Genomic DNA, 22,312 nt, shown 5'->3' on the forward strand with positions numbered 1-22,312 from the left:
TGGGTACAGTGGGTTTGTGGTGGGTTTCGGAGGACTCATTTACTACCACATGTGTAACAGGTAGGGGGGCATGGGCCTGGGTCCGCCTGCCTGAAGTGCACTGCACCCACTAAAACTGCTCCAGGGACCTGCATACTGCTGTGATGGACCAGAGTATGACATTTTAGGCTAGCAAAAAATATTTTTAAAGATTTTTTTTAGGGTGGGAGGGGGTTAGTGGCCACTGGGGGAGTAAGGGGAGATCATCCCCGATTCTCTCCGGTGGTCATCTGATCAGTTCGGGCACACTTTTGAGCTTGGTCATAAAAAAATCAGGACCAGGTAAAGTCGTCCAAGTACTCGTCAGGGACGCCCTTTTTTTCCCATCATGGGTCGAGGACGTCCATGTGTTAGACACGCCCAAGTCCCACCTTCGCTATGCCTCTGACACGCCCCTGTGAACTTTGGTCATCCCTGCGACGGAAAGCAGTTGGGGACACCCAAAATCGACTTTTGATTATACCAATTTGGGCGACCCTGTGAGAAGGACGCCCATCTTCCGATTTGTGTTGAAAGATGGGTGTCCTTCTCTTTTGAAAATGAGCCTGATAGTGTGTTATAGAATTAAATAATAAAGAGAATGCTCTTGTCCTAGTTGTTTACATTTTTGAGGGGAAGAAGGGTTGTAGCAAAGTATTTAATGTGGTTTCCCATTCCTCAATCTGGTTGCTTCCAAAAAGTAAATTAGAATTGAAAATTGGAAATCAGCTGAATATAGACGTCCTGTAGTCTGAATTGCAAATTATTTCCCAGTATTGCACATCTGAAAAACACAAAAAGCTAAATAGCATCTAGTACATTTACTAACATACCTGTATATGTGATATGGCAATCTGCTGCTCATTCACCATTTTACAACTATCTGGACCAGGCTATAAAACTTTGCACAGTTTTTTTTTTAATGAGATAATTTCTTCTCACTCCTTCCAGATCAACTGAAAAATTGGCCTCAGTTAGAATGTGATGCCATGCACCTTCATTCTCAACCACACAGAGGTTTTACTCCTTGTTGTATCTTCCCTTCCCCCCTCCTGTTGAGAAGGCATACACATACACTCCAAATTCAGTCTATTACTATGACAGTCTTCAGCCAGAAGACATACATCAGGTTTCTCTTCACACCTCTACAATTGTGGACCCTCAATCTAGCCACTAGGTCTTGTGAAAATGAGACTCCCTCCAAGGGATATGAAGGTTATTTCTGTAGTATCTCCTGCTTCAAACAGGAATTGAACTAGGCCTTCCACATGGCAGCACACAACACTATCACTGATCTTCCACATCTGTTCTTTGCACAATGTTGAAGTAGTATGCATTTTGTTCAAATTTCTTGCAACTTCTAGAAAGGAAGATATTCCAGAATACTAAAAACATCTTTTAAAAAGAACCTTGAATTTGACTCTTGAGGCACCCTTTGTTCTCAACAGTGTTTTTACAGAACAATTTGTCATGTACATTTTTCTATAGTATTTGTATTTTTTTTAGTTAATTAAAGGAAGTGAAAACCATGGCCAAAACTGTGCCACCTTATAGGCTTTTTGTACATTTTTGTACTTCTTCTGCCTGAATCTTAATATGTTCTAATTCTATATAGAAGAAAACAATTATTAAATGTCTCTCCTTAGCCAAAGTGCCATTCTAGCTGGACATCACTCTCATCTACCAGTTGAGGACCCATCAGTTAATCTGATTTTTGATCCAAATTTCAGTTGAATACCATTGTTGTGTTCCAATGACTGAATATCTTTGCCCTCTGTGAGAGCTCTAGGGTTTATGTTTTTCAATATGAGCTCCTAAAGCTCTTTTTATCTCAAATAAGCCTGAAAGGTATCCAGTTCTCTTGAAGATCTGCACTAGTGCAGAGCATCAGTGTAATTTTTGAAAAAATAACTGAAATTTCTTGGCTGGAACAGTAAGTACATTGCCTCCAGAATATGATTGGCCAAGTTTTTCAAAAATGGTTAATGAAATATGATAAATAACATTGAATCTTCTCTCTTTGTTCTCTCTTTTTATTTTTTGTCCATTTTGACCTTGCTCTGTCACCCACCCTTCTTCTATGAAGAAAAGCCTTAAACTGCAAGTTTGAACTTTAAGACAACCTCCGTTTCTTATGTAGCAGTACTTGATTTCTGTAGTCCTAGGATAGATGTTCTCATGGCAAATTTCTTGGTGGCAACACTAGCAATTTCCCCAAAACAGTCAGTTAACATTAATTGGTTCTTTCATCCATAAAAATCTGTTGGTGACCACATTTAAAAAACACTGCTCTAAGAACCTTCAATGAGAGGAGCGTAGCTCTTCTAGCTTCTATCTAAGCCGTGCAGTCTCCCTTTTCTTTCCCTTCTACCACTGACACTTGCTGTTCTTGAGTGTTCAAAGACTGAAAGGTTTTGCTTGTGTCTGCTAACTCACCACAACTTTCATTCCATTGTGGAAGCTGCACCAAACGTTGACTTTACTCTGCTTTCTGTCAAAAGCTCCTTACTCTGAGCACGGCTGCTCCCCTTGGCTGGTCCTGGCTGCCTTCCCTTTTAGTTTTGCTTTGCAGCTCCATGTTGTGATGTCAGCCCAGCTGTTCCTGACATGCCACCCAGCAATATGGTGTATTTGGAGAGCAGAGGCCTCATTTTGCTGTTTTCTCTATTGCAGAGCTTTTGTGTACCTCAGTAACCTGCTGTATCCCGTGCCTCTCGTCCACCGGGTTGCTATTGTCAGTGAGAAGGGAGAAGTAAAGGGGTTTCTTCGTGTGGCAGTCCAAGCAATTTCAGGTACGCTCTTCTAAATGCACCTTAGACTGTCCTGAGTGCCTGTCCTGTAGTATTAACAACAGCAGGAAACATGTACTAGTAATAAGAAAGACTGGGTTCTTTACTGCTGTTTACAATGATGAAATCAAGGGGTCCTTTTATTAAGGTGCACTGAAAAATGGCCTGCGGTAGTGTAGACACTACCGTGTTTTGGGTGCACGCAGAATTATATTTTAGTGCACCTACAAAAAATTGCCTTTTTTGCCAAAAATGGACGTGCAGCAAAATTGCTGCATGTCCATTTTGGGTTTAAGACCTTACCACAAGCCATTGACCTAGCGGTAAGGTCTCACGTGGTAACCAGGCAGTAATGGTTTACACGTGTCAAATGTCACTTGATGTGCGTAGCTGCCATGCACCAGAAATTAAAAAATATTTTTCAGACGCGCCCCAAAATTGAAATTACCGCAAGGGCTATGCAGTAACTCCAATTTGGCACATTTTGGGCACACGTAGGCGCCTACACGGCTTAGTAAAATGGCCCCCAAGTGTATTATTTAGCTGAGATGCTTATTTTAGAAGCATTATTCATGTTTTAGTCATCAATAAATTGGCATTTAGAGGTCCATAGTGCATGACTGTCCAAATCTTGATTTTACTAAGCTGGGATATGAACATCTAAAATTAAAGAACATCCATATGGCAAGGTGGTGTGATCTGGACATGTTCTGGATGGGCCTAAAAAATGAATGCTCGTAACCCATTAGAAAAATGAAATGAACATTTGTGTCCTAAATGATGGACGTTGGGATCTAGACCTACTACTTGAGAGCTGTAATGTTGACGTTCTCAACATGGGGTTATTGTTAATTGTTGTTATTTCATCACTAACTCATACTATTCTGAAAGGAGAAAATCTTATGAGTGGTGTGGCGCGACTACTGGTGTCCTATGCAGATAGCAATATAAGCCCCAGGGCAACGTAATGCTTATATATTGCAAAACACTCTGTGATACATCAAAGATAAAGATAAAGAAAATTGTTCGTCTGATGTATCACAGAGTGTTTTGTCTTTTTTTGCTAACTTTTGATATAAGAGTGGAGGTAGGGTGTGCAATGATGCTGTGATGGTGTCTTTATACATTTGCAGCCTACAGGTTGATGTGAAGCACCAAAAAAACTGAGTACAATTCACTATATAATATAGAATATTGATTTATTATGTAATGCTGTTTTATCAGTGTACATTTAGGTTTACATTATTGTAGTTTTTTAAAAATATATACCTGCATTCTGGTTTCTGTTAAATTAAGGAGTCATCATATAAGGGAAACCGATATTTAATTAAAAAACCCATCACATCTACTAGCTTTTTAAGAAACATTTGTCAGCCAGGAGTCCTATATTTGTATTATCATCAAACATAAGCAATTATTTTGATAATGGAAGTCATTCTTTAATTAATAATATTTTAGTTTTAAAATACAAAACTAGATTTGATACAGATGGTAAAATAGAGGTGCTAACAATCATGGTAGAACTTAGATTTGTAAGATCTTCAAATAACAAGAACGTTCTCTTAATATCAGGGCGTTCTGTACATATCAAGTTGGAGTAGTAATCACATTGTTTGGTTGACAAAAGCTGTTTATATCTATGAATACTTTCATGCCACTTTAGTCTCTTATCAGATGAAGGAGACTTTCTCCATATCCTCTTCAACTTTCTACAATTTCATTTTAGGATTAATAATTTATTTATTTATTTGTTGCATTTGTATCCCACATTTCCCCACCTATTTGCAGGCTCAATGTGGCTTATAATGTATTGTTATTGGTAGGTAATAGAATGGAAGATAACAATTATTGTTACATATAGAGCATGGAAGACATAATAGAAATTTAAACAAGCAGATATAAGAGGAAAAACAGTTCTGATTATGGGTAAGTGGAGATGTGTTACATTACAATTGTTGATCTTTGTGGTATGCCTTGTTGAAGAGGTGAGTCTTCAGTGATTTACGAAAGTTTGTTAGTTCATAAATAGTTTTTAAGTTGAGTGGCAATGCGTTTCATAACTGTGTGCTCAGGTAAGAAAAGTTTGACGCCTGCGTTAGTTTGTATTTTAGGTTTTTACAGCTGGGGAAGTGGAGATTAAGGAATGTGCGAGATGATCTTTTAGCGTTCCTGGGTGGCAAGTCTACTAGGTCTGACATGTAGGCTGGGGCATCTCCGTGAATGATTTTATGAACTAGAGAGCATACCTTGAACACGATACGTTCTTTAAGTGGAAGTCAGTGTAACTTTTCCCTCAGGGGTTTAGCGCTTTCATATTTTGTTTTTCCAAATATGAGTCTAGCTGCAGTGTTCTGGGCAGTTTGAAGTTTCTTGATGATTTGCTATTTACAGCCAGCATAGAGTGCATTGCAGTCTAGGTGACCTAAGCACTATTGACTGTACCAGATTGTGAAAGATGGTCCTTGAGAAGATAGGTCTTAATTTTTTTAGTTTCCACATTGAATGGAACATCTTCTTGGTTGTATTTTTCACATGACTTTCGAGTGTAAGATTCCGATCAATGGTAACTCCGAGAATTTTCAGGGTGTCTGAAACGGGAAGGGACAGGTTTGGTGTGTTTATGGTGGTGAATTTGCTTGTGTTATATTGTGAGGTGAGTATAAGACATTGTGTTTTTTCTGCATTAAGTTTCAACTGGAATGCATCCGCCCATGAATGCATGATATGGAAGCTTTGGTTGATGTCGTTGGTGATTTCCTTTAAATCATGTTTGAACAGGATGTAAATCATTATGTCATCTACGTATATGTATGGATTGAGTTTTTGATTGGATAATAATTTGGCCAAGGGTGTCATCATTAGGTTGAAGAGAGTCGGCGAGAGGGGGGATCCTTGAGGGACTCCACATTCAGGTATCCATGTGGCTGATGTAGTCGTGTTAGATTTCACTTGGTAGGATCTGGTAGTCAGGACCAATTGAGAAGGTTTCCTCCGATTCTGAAGTATTCTAGGATGTGTAGTAATATTCCGTGATCGGACATGTCGAATTGTAGAAGAAGTATGTTGTTACCAGTTGCGATCGCTTGTTTAAATTTAGTTAGGAGAGTAACTAGTACTGTTTCAGTGCTGTGGTTAGACCGAAATCCTGATTGGGAGTCGTGAAGTATTGAAAATTTATTTAAGTAGTTGGTGAGCTGTTTGGTCACCATACCTTCCTTTAATTTGGTTATCAGGGGAATAGAAGCTACTGGGCGGTAGTTGGTTAAGTCTCTTGTACTTTTTTTAGCGTCTTTAGGTATAGGGGTGAGTAGAATATTTCCTTTATCCTTAGGGAAGAGTCCGTTTTGTAGCATATAGTTCAGGTGCTTCGTAAGGTCTGATATGAATTGTTGAGGGGCAATCTTTATAAGGTTGTTAGGGCATATGTCTAATTTGCAGTGAGATTTGGCGAATCTTTTGAGCGTTTGGGAGATGGTATCATCTGATAGTGTGTCAAAGTTGGTCCAGGTTCTGTCCGCTGGGTGTTCACCAGGGTTTGGGTCTAGACAATCAAGGAGTTCTGCGTAGTTGATGGTATTGACAGGTATCATGAGTCGTAATTTTATGATTTTCTTGTTAAAGTAATTCGTGAAGTTGTCTGCTGCTCATGTATCTGTGCTGTTTGAAGTCACTGGTGTAGTATCTAGTAGTTTGTTCACGAGTTGGAAAAGTTTATGTGTATCCTTGTAGTCTGGTCCGATTTTAGTTTTGTAATATGTTCTTTTAGTTTGTTTAATAGTGTATTTGTATTTCCTTTGTAGTTGCTTCCAAGCATTGCGTGTAGAGTCATCTTTCTTTTTATTCCATGCTCATTCTAACCTTCTAACTTGTGTTTTTAGTTTTTTCAGTTCTTCATTGAACCATGATATTGAGTTCCTTCTGTGTGAGGTTCTGGTTTGAAGTGGAGCCATGTTGTCTAATATGCTTCTGCATCTATTGTCCCATTCTTGGAGAAATTGGTTTGAATCTGTCGTTGTAGTCCATCTATTATTGTAGACCTGTTGCCAGAATGTTAACGGATCTATTTTGCCCCTCGTGGTATAGGTTATTTGTTCTTGTTTGTGGGGTGAATCTTTTATTCGCCATTGGAGGGAGAGGTTTGCTTTGTAGTGGTCGCACCATGGTGTGGGTGTCCACTTTGTATCTGTTAGTACAAGGTTTAGGTCAGGGAAAAGTTTGTGTGTAATGATGTCTAGTGTGTGTCCTTTAATATGGGTTGGCTGCGTATTTGGCCTATGAAAATCCCATAGTTGGAGGAATTCTTTGCATTCTTGGGTGTTTATTGAGTTAGGATCTTCAAGGTGCAGGTTGATATCCCCTACTATAAGAAGGTTAGAGGTAGAGACACATGTGTTTGATATAAAGTCCATAAAGTGTGTTTGGCAGTCCTGCCAGTTACCTGGCGGTCTGTAGAGCAGGACTACGTTGAGGTGTTCCAGCAGGGTTGGATGATTGATTCTAACTGAGGCAATTTCAAGTTGGGGCAGAATAGATTCGGTTGTGGTTGTGATGGTGAACTGGGATCTGTAGATTATGGCTATTTCTCCTCCTCTTTTTCCATTCCTTGTCCAGTGAATGATTCTGTAACCTGGGAGGCATAGATCTAAAATTATGGGGTCTTTAAGGCCATGAATCCAGGTTTCAGTAATGAATAAGAGATCAAGATTGTCTGTTGTGATCCAGTCTGTTATTGTTATTGTTGTTGTCGTTGTATTAACTACTGATCTAGCATTTACATAACCCAGTTGGATTGGTTGGTAGGGGTCGGCTTGGGACAAAGATGTGTTAATTTTTATTAGTTGTCTATCCTCTTGATATCTGGTTTTGTTGTGTCCTTTCTTCCCATTCTGTTGGTTGTTTCCGTGTGTAGTTGCATTTCCTTTTAGTTGGTTATTATTCTTTTGGCCTGGTGTATTGTAGTTGAGTTGTCTGTAGGGTTTGTGTGCTGTGGGTAGCTTGTTGTCTGTGTGAGGGGTTGTCCATGCGTGGTAGATTAGGGGGAGAAAGTAGATTATTAGAATCAGATTGTTAATATTCATATTGTCATTGGTTAGTATAGTACAATAAGCTAATTAAAAATAGTGGTCAGCAGTGCACAGCGGTGTTGTCTGATGAAGTATTATAGTCAGTAGAGCAATATGGTATTGGCTGAACAAATTTTACAGTCAGTAGTGTAGTATGGTGTAGTGTAATAAGGTGCATTTAGAGTGGTCATTGGTTGGGGGTCATCGGTATAGTTAGTATTACAATTCAGAATGATTTAATATTACAAGTACAGAGAAATGTTATAGGATGCAATACAATTCAGAATGACTCAATATTACAAATACAGAGAAATGTTATAGGATGCAATATAAGTGTTAGAGGTCTAGAGTCCGCAAGATAATTTAGACTTTAGTTAGTCTCTATTTCCACTCTCCTGCGTTGTCGTCAGACCTCTGGATTCAGTTCCTTAGGAGGAGTTCTTTTTTCTTTTTTTTATTTCACGCGTGTGGTTTACTCACTGTTAAATGTGCTGAGGTGTTATTCTAGTTGTTGAGAATGAGACCTCCTTTTCATCTATAGATCTGAATTCCAGGCCCAAATAGTCAGTGATTCAGGAGTATTATGCCAGGGCTTTTTGATTCTTTAATTCTGGGATTGTGTCCGTGGTCGGGTTAGGATCTCCGATCTTATATATGTCCAGCAATTCAGCAGATCACATAAGAGAGGGGTCGAGAGGGTTCAGTAGAGATAGAACAAAGCCAGGGACTCACAGAAAATGTCTGTGAAAGTGTATCACAGGGACGGTCAGATGCACAGAGCGCTCTCTCCGAGACAGTGTGTGAGTTTGTTTTGTATGGAGGACGGACGGGCAGCTAATCTTGGGCCCTTTTCCGCACCAGGCCTTGGTTCGCAACACCTGTAGGCTGCAGGCATTCGCTTTGGTTTTGCAGCGGTTGCTTGCTCGGTTCCGTCTGCGGATGCTATCCTCATGCAGCCGCATGCTCAGTGCTGGTCGACGGGCCTGTCAGGGTCGCTCTTCAGCGATCTTTAGCAGCAGCAGACATGCGATGCTCAGTGAGCGCTCTGAGTTTTAGGTCCACTCGAGGTGACGGGGTCTAGCCCACTTGGGAGCAATCCGCTCGCTCCGGGAATCTCTGGGCATGGGCCAGCGGGTAGTGGGAATGGCAAGTCAGCCGCCACGTGGTTCCCTTATCCACCAGATCTTCGTCAGTGCAGTCCAATTCGTCTTTTCGCGGAGATGATGGTCGTGGCTTGGGAATGGTAATCCACCCTCCAGTGGTAGCTGGGGCAGCTGGGTATCCACTCCTCCAGTGGCAACTGGGGCAGCGGGGAAAGTCAGATTGTGGTCCCTGATGGGGCTGCTGTCTCAGCATCCGGTCAGAGTGCTCCAAGCCCGAGGGCAGCTCGGTGTGATGAAGACAGGTCGACTTGCTCCGGTTCGTATTCGGGGTCCCCAAGGTGTGGGCATCAGGAACAGTAGGTCGGTCTTCACTTGCTTCCCCAGTCCCCTGGACCTCCATCGGTAAGTCCAGATCGCTGTTTCCCAGAGATGATGATCCCGCCTGGAGGAGGTATTCCACATCTCCGATGACAACGGAGCAGTTCAGATCGCGATCCCCAACGGGGCAGTTCAGATCGCGATCTCCAGCAGAGCTCCCATCTCAGCGTCCGATCAGGTCGCCATCACTGTCAAATCATTTGTCAGACTTTCTCTGAATTTTGATTTTACTTTTAACAGGAGCAAATTTGTCCAAAATGGTATTGGCCATTTGGTAGCAGTTACTCAAAAAATCTTCAACATTCAAAACTGAAATAAGTTGAAGATTAACCTCCTTCCAAAATTGAATAGTTGCAGCCCAGGATAGGGGGTTACAGATCAGATTGTTTACAGCAAGAACTGAAAAACTGGTGCAACAGATTCTGTAAGAAAGAGCTAGAAACAGTCACTCATCTCGTGACTTGCTGCAAAGTGCTGATAATGGAAAATTTTTATACAGATAGTCACAACAAGGTGTCAAGTCTCTTTCACTGGAAACTCTATATGCATTACAATATCAGTATGCTGGAAAATCATTGGGATCATGGCCTTAAAAGAATTGTGGAAAACAGAGGTTATGATCACTTGGGACATCCCTATCCCTATTGATAAAAAGCTGGATGCCAGAAAACCATATATGGTAGTAAAAGAGAAAACACCAGAATAGTATTGATTATAGAAGTGTCAGTCCTAAGCAATTACTGATGAATTGCCTGGAGAGGGAGAAGATTGTCGAGTACCAGGAAATGCAGTTTGAGACTAAGAAAATGTGGCAGAAAGATTCAGAAATATTTCCCATTGTTTTGGGTGCCATAGGCTTGATTAAAAAGAACTTCAAAGCAGGGCCGGTCTTTGGCTGGAGCAACAGGGGCGGTCGCACAGGGCCTCGCACTCCTAGGGGCCCTGTGATAGCGGCCTCAGCATGTCCCTCTTTCCCCTTTTCCCAACTTTGAATCCAGGGTCTCTCCCTCCTGCATCCTCTAAAGTTATTTCACCCCTGGCACCGACTGCAATTAAGGCACACTGCTGGCTGGCATCGGGGCCTTCACTCTGCTGGTCCCACCTTCTGTGTAATAAATTCCTGCTTCCACACAGGAAAGACTGGCAGAGAGAAGGTCCTGACACCAGCCCCAAGTAGTGTGCCTATCATCATGGTTTTAACTATAATGTTGGTGGTAGTTTTTTTGTGGGTTTGCTGAGTTTAGTGTTGGTGTGCCGCTATGAATAGGATGGCTGACAGTGTGATTATCATTAGGATATTTGAATATTCAGCTAGGAAAATAAGGCAAATGGTCCACCTGTGTATTATATGTTGAATCCAGAAACAAGTTCTGATTCTCCCTCTGTTAGGTCAAAGGGTGCTCGGTTGGTTTCAGCTAGGTTGGAGATATATCATGTTGTTGCTATTGGTCATGCTGGGAGAAGTAGTCATGTTAGCTCTTGCATATACATGAAGTTGTAAGAGGTGAAGGTGCCAGATAATAGGATTGTACTTAGTAGGATTAGGCCTAGTAGTACCTCATATGAGATAGTCTGTGCAACTGCTCTTAGGGCACCGGTTAGGGCATATTTTTTTTTTTAATCAATTTTCACAATTTTTACAAGCATTACTACTTGAATAGGGAAAACAGTTAAGAAAACGTCAGATTAAACAACTCCAAGAAAATATTATAAACTTGCTTTAGACCACCAAAACTAGGGGCCAAGAGCCGTTAACTTAGGAAGAAGTACATTGACAAAACAAATCTCTAGATGCAATAAAGCAATAGCAGGTTATTGTCAACCCCCAAAATCATAATCACAATTCCCATTAACTAAATCTTGAGGCAAAGCATAACGGTTTAAATTCAACAAGCACTATAATAATTTTTTCTGAGAAATAAATTGTTTTAGATGTTCAGGCAAAAAGAAAACATATTTCACCCCCAGATATTTTATGTTGCATTTACATGGATAATTCAAGTGGAATGAGGCTCCTAAAGACAAAGTTTCCGCTCGAAGTGCTAAGAAGTCTTTCCTCCTAGTTTGAGTTAATTTAGTAACATCTGGGAATACCCAGATTTTCCCACCATAGAATAGAGTTTGTATATTCTTCAAAGCCATCTTCCTAACAAGTTCTAAATCTTGGGAAAATACAAATGAGACCAACAAAGTTTGTCGCTCAGTTACATCAGACAAAGAGGTTTCCAACAATTCTGAAACATTTAATTCCGGTTGATCCAACCTTTGCCCAGCTTTCTTTGTAGGAAGATAATAAATTTTATTCACTGGAGGCACATTTTCCAAGGAAAATTTTAAATTTTCCACCAAATACCTTTTAAAAGTTTCTAGTGGTGTAGATATTCAAGTCCGTGGAAAATTCAGGAAACGTAAGTTTAGCCTCCTATTATAGTTTTCAAAATATTCCAACTTGTTATGAATCAGCATATTATCTTGTATTAGTTTAACTGAGGTTTCCTTCAATTTAGAATTTTCATTTAACAAAATCTTAATCTTTTCAGAAACCTCCTCTTTCATAGAGGAAAATGCATTAGTTAGTTCCTTTACATTACTCACCAACGGTTCAATTTTGCTCGTTGATATCATCACCGTCTGCAGAGTTTCCCATATTGCTTCAAGAGTCACCGCAGGCGAGGAGATCTGAGGTGTTCCTAGTCTCTGTGCCTTACTCTCAGCCGTCGTTGTTTTACAGGCCTCGGTTGCGACATCGAGGTGGGGACCCAGGTGTAGCTCTCCTCTCCCGTCTTCGTGGTTTGGGGCTATACCTCCGTCATCGAGCACAGCCGGTTGCGGTGGTGGTGGGCGTGCCGTGGGGGACAACGAAACGTCCTGCACCAAGAGCTCGGCTCTTCCTCGGGCTACGAGCTCAGCGGGGCTTCCCGGCGTCATTACAGGGGTTCTCGCGAGGAATCCCTCAATGGTAGGCTGAGTTGGAGTAGAAATTAAAACCAATTGGGCTCTGGTTTTCACGAGACCCTTCCTCTTGGTATGTGACATCGTAAAGAAACTTGGAGGTAAAAGTCTTAGTAAGAAAATACACCAGGAGGAATGGGTTTAAACACAGCGTTACCAGAGGTTCACCCACGGTTCGATGTTGCTGCCGCCATCTTGCTCCGCCCCTCTTTTCTAGGGCATATTTTTAGTTTGATGATCAGCCTGATCTCAAGATGGAGTATATTGCCAGGCTTGAAATAGCTAGTATAAATTACGAGGGCTGGCATTGGGATCTTCCCTCTGCTGGTCCTGCCTGTACAGAAGCAGGAAGTTACTGCACAGAAGGCGGGGCCAGCAAAGGGAAGGGACCTGTGAGTTATGGAAGGAAGGGAAGAGAGAGGGGATTGACAGGGCACAGACAAGAGATGCCAGGCATGGAGTAGAGACAGGGACACATGGCAATGCTGGAAAAGGGGTGGCTAGGGATGCTAAGAGGACAGATGCTGAACAGGGACACAGAGGAGAGATTTTGGACAGGACAGATAGGGATGCAGAGAGAAGTTGGATGACAGACATGGAGAGAGAAAAAATGTCAAATGGACAGGAGATCCAGGAAAAGCAGCAGAGACATAGACCAAATTGAATGGAAAAATAAAATGTTCAAAGGTAGAAAAAACGTTATTTTGAATTTATCAGTTGGAACATGTCAATTTTAGGAAATATGCATCTTTGATATCTTGCATTTCAATTTCTGTTTCTCTAGTATTGCTGTATATGCAGATTCTGACTCCTTGACTTTTCCAGTTCAGATTTTTGCCTTTGTATCTCTGTTACTGGTCTGTGATTCCTTGTTTCATATTTATTGATGATCAGTCTGTGTTTTGCACATATGAGCAAGGTGCATTATTCTGCTAGCATGTAGTTTCTCTGTAGAGATATGTAACAGTCCCATTTGTTCTGTTTTCTCACTAGATAGTGTTTTGGGGGTTTTAGGATCAGGTGTAATATTTACAGGTCTGCCTTTTCACAGATGAGGTTGTTTCTCTTTGCATCCTGGGAGTTAGTGATGATTCTGAGTGAATTTTTGCATGAGTGTATGCTTAGTGTTTTGCACTAGAGGGATTGTGTGTTGGCCATACTGAGGTGACTTAAAAACGTTAATTTAATTTTAGTTTGTCATAACATCAGACAAGGTTTGTGAAATAATCATTGAATATATATACACGTGTCAATTTTTCTTCTGTGATGGCAACCCTAGTGTACATATTTGGTTGTAGAGGGATAAGGTGAGAGAAAGGTGCAACAGTAGGTGTGGCAAGTGACTTGGAGCAGGGCATGGATGGGGCAAGGGAGGGGCATGGAACAGGGCAGTGTCAGGTTGTTCTCTTGTCAAAAATTTGGCAACCCTACCTGCTGAGGTCTCCCTAGATACTCTTTGACTTGTTATAGCCAATTAAAACAAATTGCTATCTGTAAATATGTTGTGATTTTATCTTTAGTGAAATAAGTCTTTTTGGAAACCTTTGCATACGACACCTTTTTTGGTTACTAGGGGATCTCCGGTGTTTCCTCTCCATATTGGTGAGTTACAGTAATGGGGAAATTTTAAAGTACTTTGCCCACATACCTGGATCTTTTCTTAGTTAATTAATATTTTTCATTTATTCTCTTCTATTTTATGAGAATTGGAACTCCTAATTGTAGTGGACTTAACCAGAAATTATTCAGTTCATTTTCATTGCTTAATACTAGGTTTCCTATGATTGCATTGTGCTTATTTGAATTAGTTTTTCTGTAGAGGTTTTGCTTGATTTGTCCTTATTTGAAATTTCATAAATAAACATTTTTAAATACATCTTATCAGCAAGGGGTGGGGCTATGTGGGAGTGAGGCTATATGGGGGCTAAGGACAGGGGGCTCCACTGAACTGGTCTGCAGAGGGCCCCACAATTTCTAAAACTGGCTCTGCTTCAAAGCTAGTGCTTTTGGGGTTTAAATGAGAGATTCTTTAATAGTTTCTTAATATATCTATATAGATCTCTGGTTAAGCATGTCAAAACTGCATGCAGTGATGTTGATTTTCTATGAAGTGGCTATATCAGTGGCGTAGCCACAGGTGGGCTTGCATTTATGTTTAGTGGTAACTGGTGGGAATCCCAAGCTTCGCCAGCTGAAGATTTTCCCTTGATGGTAACAAAAACGCTACTCTCCACGACACCGGCACCAGCGCATGCTCAGTTTTCAGTGCATGCCTGCTGCCAAGGTAGAAAGAAGCGTTTTCCCACAAGCTGAGATAATTTTTTTTTTGGTGGGGGGGGGGAACACTTGGTGCCACCCAATTCTTGCCTAGGCCCACCCAAAATCTGTTGTCTGGCTACGCCCCTGGGCTATATCAGGACAAAATCATTTTTATTCTTGTGTTACATGTATATTTTCCATTACAGATTCATAACATCTATAACTCTTTCTCCTAATGAGTTATAAATGGACTCTTATGCAGTGTAAGCCAATGTGGGGAAAATCCATCTAGGTGTGGTAAATGGTTGCCTTTTACTGCACTTTAATTCACCACCAGATTCAGCAACCTGTAAGATATCAGTACCACAGATTGCTGAATCCCATTTTAAAAGAATAATGCTGCTCGCAAGCCACCTTATTCCCATGACCCAATGCTTCTAGGCCAGCAGAGCACCACATTATTCCCATGGTCCAATGCTCCTAGGCTGGCAGAGCAGGACCCCTGCTGAAGCCCCCCCTCACCTGAAGTCCCACCCTCAAGCACCCCCAAGATGCCAGCATCCATCCCCCAGTCCCCCATCCCCCACATGTGAAAGACCCCTAAAGGGGTTACCTATAAATTCATTGATGAAGCAGGGGGTGAAATAATATTTTACCATGATTTTATGGTCCTAACTTGACTTGCCATGTTTCATCACAAGTCATGTTTGGATATTTGCATAGTATGTTCTGCATTTGATTAATATGTAACCCGCAGCAACTCGAGTATCACCGCAGGAAATTAAGTTGGGCCGTGGTAGGGCCCTTTAAGTTACATTAAGGGGCTTATAAAGTGACTTAAAGTCCTAACACAGCTTGATAACTTCTCCTCTATATACTCCTATTCTCTGTTCATATGACTTGCATAACCTGAGGATTCCTGGAACATTGATGCTGCTCAGGTTCTGATGGCAGTGTCTAACTGTATTTTCTTCTACAGAATCTAGGAATGTGTGTTTTTATTCATTATATTTCTTTTTCCAGCTGATGAAGAAGCTCCAGATTATGGCTCAGGAGTTCGACAGTCAGGAACTGCAAAAATTTCCTTTGATGATCAACATTTTGAAAAGGTGCAGATACCACCAACGTTCTAAAGAGCTGCCTTATTTACATTGGAAATACAGTACAAAGTGAATAGAATGAGCAAAACGTAGAAACATGACGGCAGATAAGGGCCACATGACCCATCCAGACTGCCCATCCTCTGTAACCCCTAATACTTCCTGTTCCTAAGTGATCCCATATGCTTATCCCATGCCTTTTTAAATTCTGGAACAGTCCTGGACTCCACCACTTCCACCGGGAGGCCATTCCAAAACTGTCTTCTATACTTGTGATCACGTTTCCCCTGATGTAATATTTCAGCAGAACTGCTGAATATGAGGTTTATAAAGAAGTCAAATGAAGGAGAGCTCAAAAGTGCATGGTTCGGGATAAGGTATCTTTCAAAGATATCACCAAAACAGGGAAGATAGGGTATCCTGATAGTGAGGTTGCAAAAGACACCGTAGTAGATCAGGTGTCCGTAAATAAAAATAAACATCAGACAAAAGATTGCAAAATAGCACTGTCAAGTACTAAGCATGATGTAAATAGGAGCAACAAACACAGTTTGAAATGTCTATATGCGAATGCCAGAAGCCTAAGAAATAAGATGGGAGAGTTAGAATATAGTGCACTAAATGAAAAATTAGATATAATAGGCATATCTGAGACCTGGTGGAAGGAGGATAACCAGTGGGACACTATCATACCGGGGTAGAAATTATATCGTAGTGATAGGGTGGATCGAATTGGTGGAGGGGTAGCATTGTATATTAATGAGAGCCTTGAATCAAATAGATTGAAAATTCTGCAGGAAACAAAACACTTCTTGGAATCACTGTGGATTGAAATTCCATGTGTAAAGGGGAAAAGGATAATGATAGGAGTGCACTACCGTCTGCCTGGCCAGGATGAACAGACGGATGCAGAAATGTTAAAGGAAATTAGGGACGCAAACAAACTGGGCAACACAATAATAATGGGTGATTTCAATTACCCTGATATTGACTGGGTAAATGTAACATCGGGACACGCTAGGGAGGTAAAATTCCTCAATGAAATCAAGGACAGCTTTATGGAGCAGCTGGTACAAGAACCAACAAGAGAAGGAAAAATTCTAGACCTAGTCCTTAGTGGCGCGCATGATCTGGTGCGGGAGGTAATGGTGCTGAGGCCACTTGATAACAGTGATCATAATATGATCGGATTTGATATTAGCTTTGAAGTAAGTATACATAGGAAATCAAATACGTTAGCGTTTAACTTTAAAAAAGGAGACTATGATAAAATGAGAAGAATGGTGAAAAGAAAACTTAGAGGAGCGACTGCGAGGGTCAAAAATTTACATCAGGCATGGATGCTGTTCAAAAACACCATCCTTGAAGCCCATGCCAAATATATTCCACTTATTAAAAAAGAAGGATGGAAGACCAAACAACAGCCGGCGTGGTTAAATAGTGAGGTGAAGGAAGCTATTAGAGCTAAAAGAAAATCCTTCAGAAAATGGAAGAAGGAATCGACTGAGAATAATAAGAAATGGCATAAGGAATGTCAAGTCAAATGCAAAACGCTGATAAGGAAAGCTAAGAGGGACTTCGAAAAAAAGATTGCGTTGGAGGCAAGAACACATAGTAAAAATGTTTTTAGGTATATTAAAAGCAGGAAGCCGGCAAAAGAATCTGTTGGACCACTAGATGACCGAGGAGTAAAAGGGGCGATCAGGGAAGACAAAGCCGTAGCGGAGAGATTAAATGAATTCTTTGCTTCGGTCTTCACCAAGGAAGATTTGGGTGGGCTACCAGTGCTGGAAATGGTATTCGAAGCTGACGAGTCGGAGAAACTTAATGAATTCTCTGTAAACCTGGAGGATGTAATAGGGCAGTTCTACAAACTGAAGATTAGCAAATCTCCTGGACCGGATGGTATTCATCCCAGAGTACTGATAGAACTGAAAAATGAGCTTGCGGAGCAATTGTTAGAAATATGTAATTTATCCTTAAAATCGAGCGTGGTACCGGAAGATTGGAGAGTGGCCAATGTAACGCCGATTTTTTAAAAAGGCTCCAGAGGAGATCCGGGAAATTATAGACCGGTGAGTCTGACGTCGGTGCTGGGCAAAATGGTAGAGACTGTTATTAAGAACAAAATTATAGAGCATATTCAAAAGCATGGATTAATGAGACAATGTCAACATGGATTTAGTGAAGGGAAATATTGCCTCACCAATCTACTACATTTCTTTGAAGGGGTGAACAAACATGTGGATAAAGGGGAGCCGGTTGATATTGTGTATCTGGATTTTCAGAAGGCGTTTGACAAAGTAACTCATGAAAGATTCCAGAGGAAATTGGAGAGTCATGGGATAGGAGGTAATGTTCTATTGTGGATTAAAAACTGGTTAAAAGATAGAAAACAGAGAGTAGGGTTAAGTGGTCAGTATTCTCAATGGAGAAGGGTAGTTAGTGGGGTTCCCCAGGGCTCTGTGCTGGGACCACTGCTTTTTAACATAGTTATAAATGACCTAGAGATGGGAGTAACTAGTGAGGTAATTAAATTTGCTGATGACACAAAGTTATTCAAAGTCGTTAAATCGCGGGAGGATTATGAAAAATTACAAGCGGACCTTACGAGACTGGGAGACTGAGCGTCTAAATGACAGATGACGTTTAATGTGAGCAAGTGCAAAGTGATGCATGTGGGAAAGAGGAACCCGAATTATAGCTATGTCATGCAAGGTTCCACTTTAGGAGTCACGGACCAAGAAAGGGATCTAGGTGTCATTGTTGATGATACGTTGAAACCTTCTGCTCAGTGTGCTGCTGCGGCTAAGAAAGCAAATAGAATTTTAGGTATTATTAGGAAAGGAATGGAAAACAAAAATGAGGATGTTATAATGCCTTTGTATCACTCCATGGTGCTACCACACCTCGAATATTGTGTTGAATTCTGGTCGCCGCATCTCTTAAAAAGATATAGTGGAATTAGAAAAGGTGCAGAGAAGGGCGACGAAAATGATAAAGGGGATGGGACGACTTCCCTATGAGGAAAGGCTAAAGCGGCTAGGGCTCTTCAGCTTGGAGAAAAGGCGGATGAGGGGAGATATGATAGAGGTCTATAAAATAATGAGTGGAGTTGAATGAGTAGATGTGATGCGTCTGTTCACGCGTTCCAAAAATACTAGGACTAGGGGGCATGCGATGAAGCTACAATGTAGTAAATTTAAAACGAATCAGAGAAATTTTTCTTTACTCAACGTGAAAATCCACTATTTCTGGGATAAGAAGTATAAAATGTTTTGTACATTTTTGGGATCTTGCCTGGTATTTGTGACCTGGATTGGCCACTATTGGAAACAGGATGCTGGGCTCGATGGACCTTTGGTCTTTCCCAGTATGGCAATACTTATGTACTTATGAGGGGGTACACGATAAAGTTAAGAAGGAATAGGCTTAGGAGTAACCTAAGGAAGTATTATTTCACAGAAAGGGTGGTGGAGGCGTGGAATGGCCTCCCGGTGGAGGTGGTGGAGTCGAGGACTGTTCCAGAATTTTAAAAGGCATGGGATAAGCATGTGGGATTGCTTAGGAACAGGAAGAATTAGGGGTTACAGAGGATGGGCAGACTGGATGGGTCATATGGCCTTTATCTGCCGTCATGTTTCTATGTTTCTATGTAAGTCTTTGGTCCTTCTCTGCTTAGTATTTTCAGAAGCAGCGAGGACCTGTATTTTCTCATGCTGTGCTTTTGTCATGATGGTAACAGAAAATCGATAAAAGCAAGAAAAAAATAGTTACTATAGGGGTAATTGTATAAGTGACTTGAGTATTTAGAATAGTGTTTTATATTCACAAGTAGGGTTCTATGAAATATTCCAGGGGGGTGTATGTGCATAAAAGTAAATGCACAGACACAGAAAAGATATAATCTGAAATCGTCTAATTCAGGTGTTTTCAAATTATATGTATATTCAGTGGTACTATGGGTTAGATTCTATATATTGCATTAAAAAATCAGCAGTTTATAGAATAATGCTTATGCCCGGGAATTGTGCCTAACTTTTGGAGTGACAATTTGCACCAAGTGAAATGTGGTGCAAATGTACGTGCCTACATTAGTCGCATTTCCTCATCATTCTCTAAAAACACAAGTTAATTTTAGGAACGCCCCCATTCCACCCATACCTCTCCTATTTCTCCCCTTTTTCAAATCATACATAAAATTTACACGTATAAAGTTCAACTACATTTAATTAGTGCCAATAATTGTTTGTTAAAAAGCCAATTTGCGCTAATTAGCTTGTTATTTAATTAAGTTTGCACACAAATTGGACTCAAGCAATTTTTGGTGACTTTTACAGAATTAGGGAGTATCTGTGTAGGCAACCTTGCTGAATTTTCACATATAAGTTTAAATGTCCAAATTAGACATTACAAGTTATACCTGTTGTTTGTGCGTCCCACTTAGCCACCTGTTATGCACATGCATTGCTGGATTCTATATAGCACACATGTACTGCTGGATTCTATATAGCACACCTAGAGATCTGCGCCAAAATCCAGGCATATTCTATAACAATCTGCGTAAATTAATTGGCTTACCACCTTATAATTGAAAGAGAAAAACGCCTAGATTTCAACCCAAATCGGGAGATAGACGTTTATCTCACAAAAACGAATAAATCGGTATAATGGAAAGCCGATTTTGGACGTTTCAACTACACTCCATTGCGGAAGCGTACAAAGTTGATGGGGGCGTGTCGGAGGCGTGGCGAAGGTGGAACTGGGGCGTGGTTATCGGCCGAGGAGAGATGGGTGCCTTTCGCCGATAATGGAAAAAAAGTATGCATTTGTAGCTAGAATTTAGGGCACTTTTCCTGGACCCTGTTTTTTCACGAATGAGGCCCCAAAAAGTGCCCTAAATGACCAGATTACCACCAGAGGGAATCGGGGATGACCTCCCCTGACTCCCCCAGTGGTCACTAACCCCCTCCCACCACAAAACATGATGTTTCACAACTTTTTATTTTCACCCTCAAATGTCATACCCACCTCCCTGGCAGCAGTATGCAGGTCCCTGGAGCAGTTGTTAGGGGATGCAGTGGACTTCAGGCAGGTGGACCCAGGCCCATCCCCCCCTACCTGTTACAATTGTGCTGCTTAATGCTTAGTCGTCCAACCCCCCCAAACCCACCGTACCCACATGTAGGTGCCCCCTTCACCCCTTAGGGCTATAGTAATGGTGTAGACTTGTGGGCAGTGGGTTTTGAGGGGAATTTGGGGGGCTCAACACACAAGGGAAGGGTGCTATGCACTTGGGAGCTGTTTTACCTTTTTTTTTGTTTTTGTAAAAGTGCCCCCTAGGGTGCCCGGTTGGTGTCCTGGCATGTGAGGGGGACCAGTGCACTACGAATCCTGGCCCCTCCCACAAACAAATGCCTTGGATTTATTCGTTTTGAGCTGGGCGCTTTCATTTTCCATTATCACTGAAAAACAAAAACGCCCAGCTCACAAATTGTCGAATAAAACATGGACGTCTATTCTTTTCGAAAATACGGTTCGGTCTGCCCCTTCACGGACCCGTTCTCGGAGATAAACACCCATGGAGATAGACGTTTTCGTTCAATTATGCCCCTCCACGTGTCCATTTTACTAAGGTGTGCCAAAAATGGTCTGTGCTGGTGTAGGTGCGTGTTTTGGACGTGCGCAGGTCCATTTTACAGTGTGCCTGCAAAAAAGGCCTTTTTGGGGGGGTCAAAAATGGACAAAAATGGACAAAAATGGGTCAAAAATGGACAAAATTAAAACCAGCACTTGTCCATTTTCAGCCTAAGACCTTACCACCACCCATTGACTTAGCGGTAAAGTCTCACATATTAACAGGGCAGTAATCATCAGCGCGCATACACTGCCGAATACCGCCTGGTAAGCACCATGCGGTAGAAAATTTCTACCATGTGTTTATTTATTTATTTGTTGCATTTGTATCACACATTTTCCCACCTATTTGCAGACTCAATGTGGCTTACAATAATACATCCTAACAATCGTCAATCAAGAGTAGATAAAACCATTGGTTACATAAAGAACAAGTGTAACATAATGGATATAATCAATTCAATAAATCAGAAAACAGACTGATTAAACAATTCGATAAATCAAAAAACAGACAGATTCTCTAGTAAGTAATGATGTGTTGAAGTTCCTGTTATTGATTATTATGATAAGTCTTGTTAAAAAGGTAGGTGTTTAGTGATTTTCGGAAGTTGATAAGGTCATGAATATTTTTTTACGTTAAGTGGTAGTGTATTCCACAGTTGCGTAAATCAAAAGAAAAAAAGCAGATCAAAAAAGACAAAAAAATAGAACAGAGGGTAACAAAAGAAGTGGTTTATTACAAGTTACCCGACGTGGCCACGTTTCGCCCTCAGGCTGCGTCAGGGGTAAAAAAACTACAAAATAAAAATACATAATGAGTAAAACATAAACTTCACCATTGTATATTTGATAATAAAACATATCTAAAAACACTATCACATCATATAAAATAAAAACAGATCAAATCTAAAAACATAATACAATAAAATATCAAATCAATATCAGTTAAAACATTCAGATTAAATATGCATGCAATAAAATAATAATTTTAATACAAGACATGATATCAACAC

General features: G+C 40.9%; 1 protein-coding gene across 1 annotated transcript in view; it reads left to right on the forward strand.

Moving 5' to 3' along the window:
• KIF1A (kinesin family member 1A) overlaps nt 1-22,312 on the forward strand; it is a 483,588-nt gene that overhangs the window by 250,111 nt on the left and 211,165 nt on the right. Inside the window, 2 exon segments of the mRNA XM_030216849.1 lie at nt 2,692-2,810; nt 15,586-15,671. Of these exon segments, the coding sequence (XP_030072709.1) occupies nt 2,692-2,810; nt 15,586-15,671 (205 nt within the window).

The sequence above is a fragment of the Microcaecilia unicolor genome, chromosome 10 (genome assembly GCF_901765095.1).
Source record: "Microcaecilia unicolor chromosome 10, aMicUni1.1, whole genome shotgun sequence".
Taxonomy (NCBI): domain Eukaryota; kingdom Metazoa; phylum Chordata; class Amphibia; order Gymnophiona; family Siphonopidae; genus Microcaecilia; species Microcaecilia unicolor.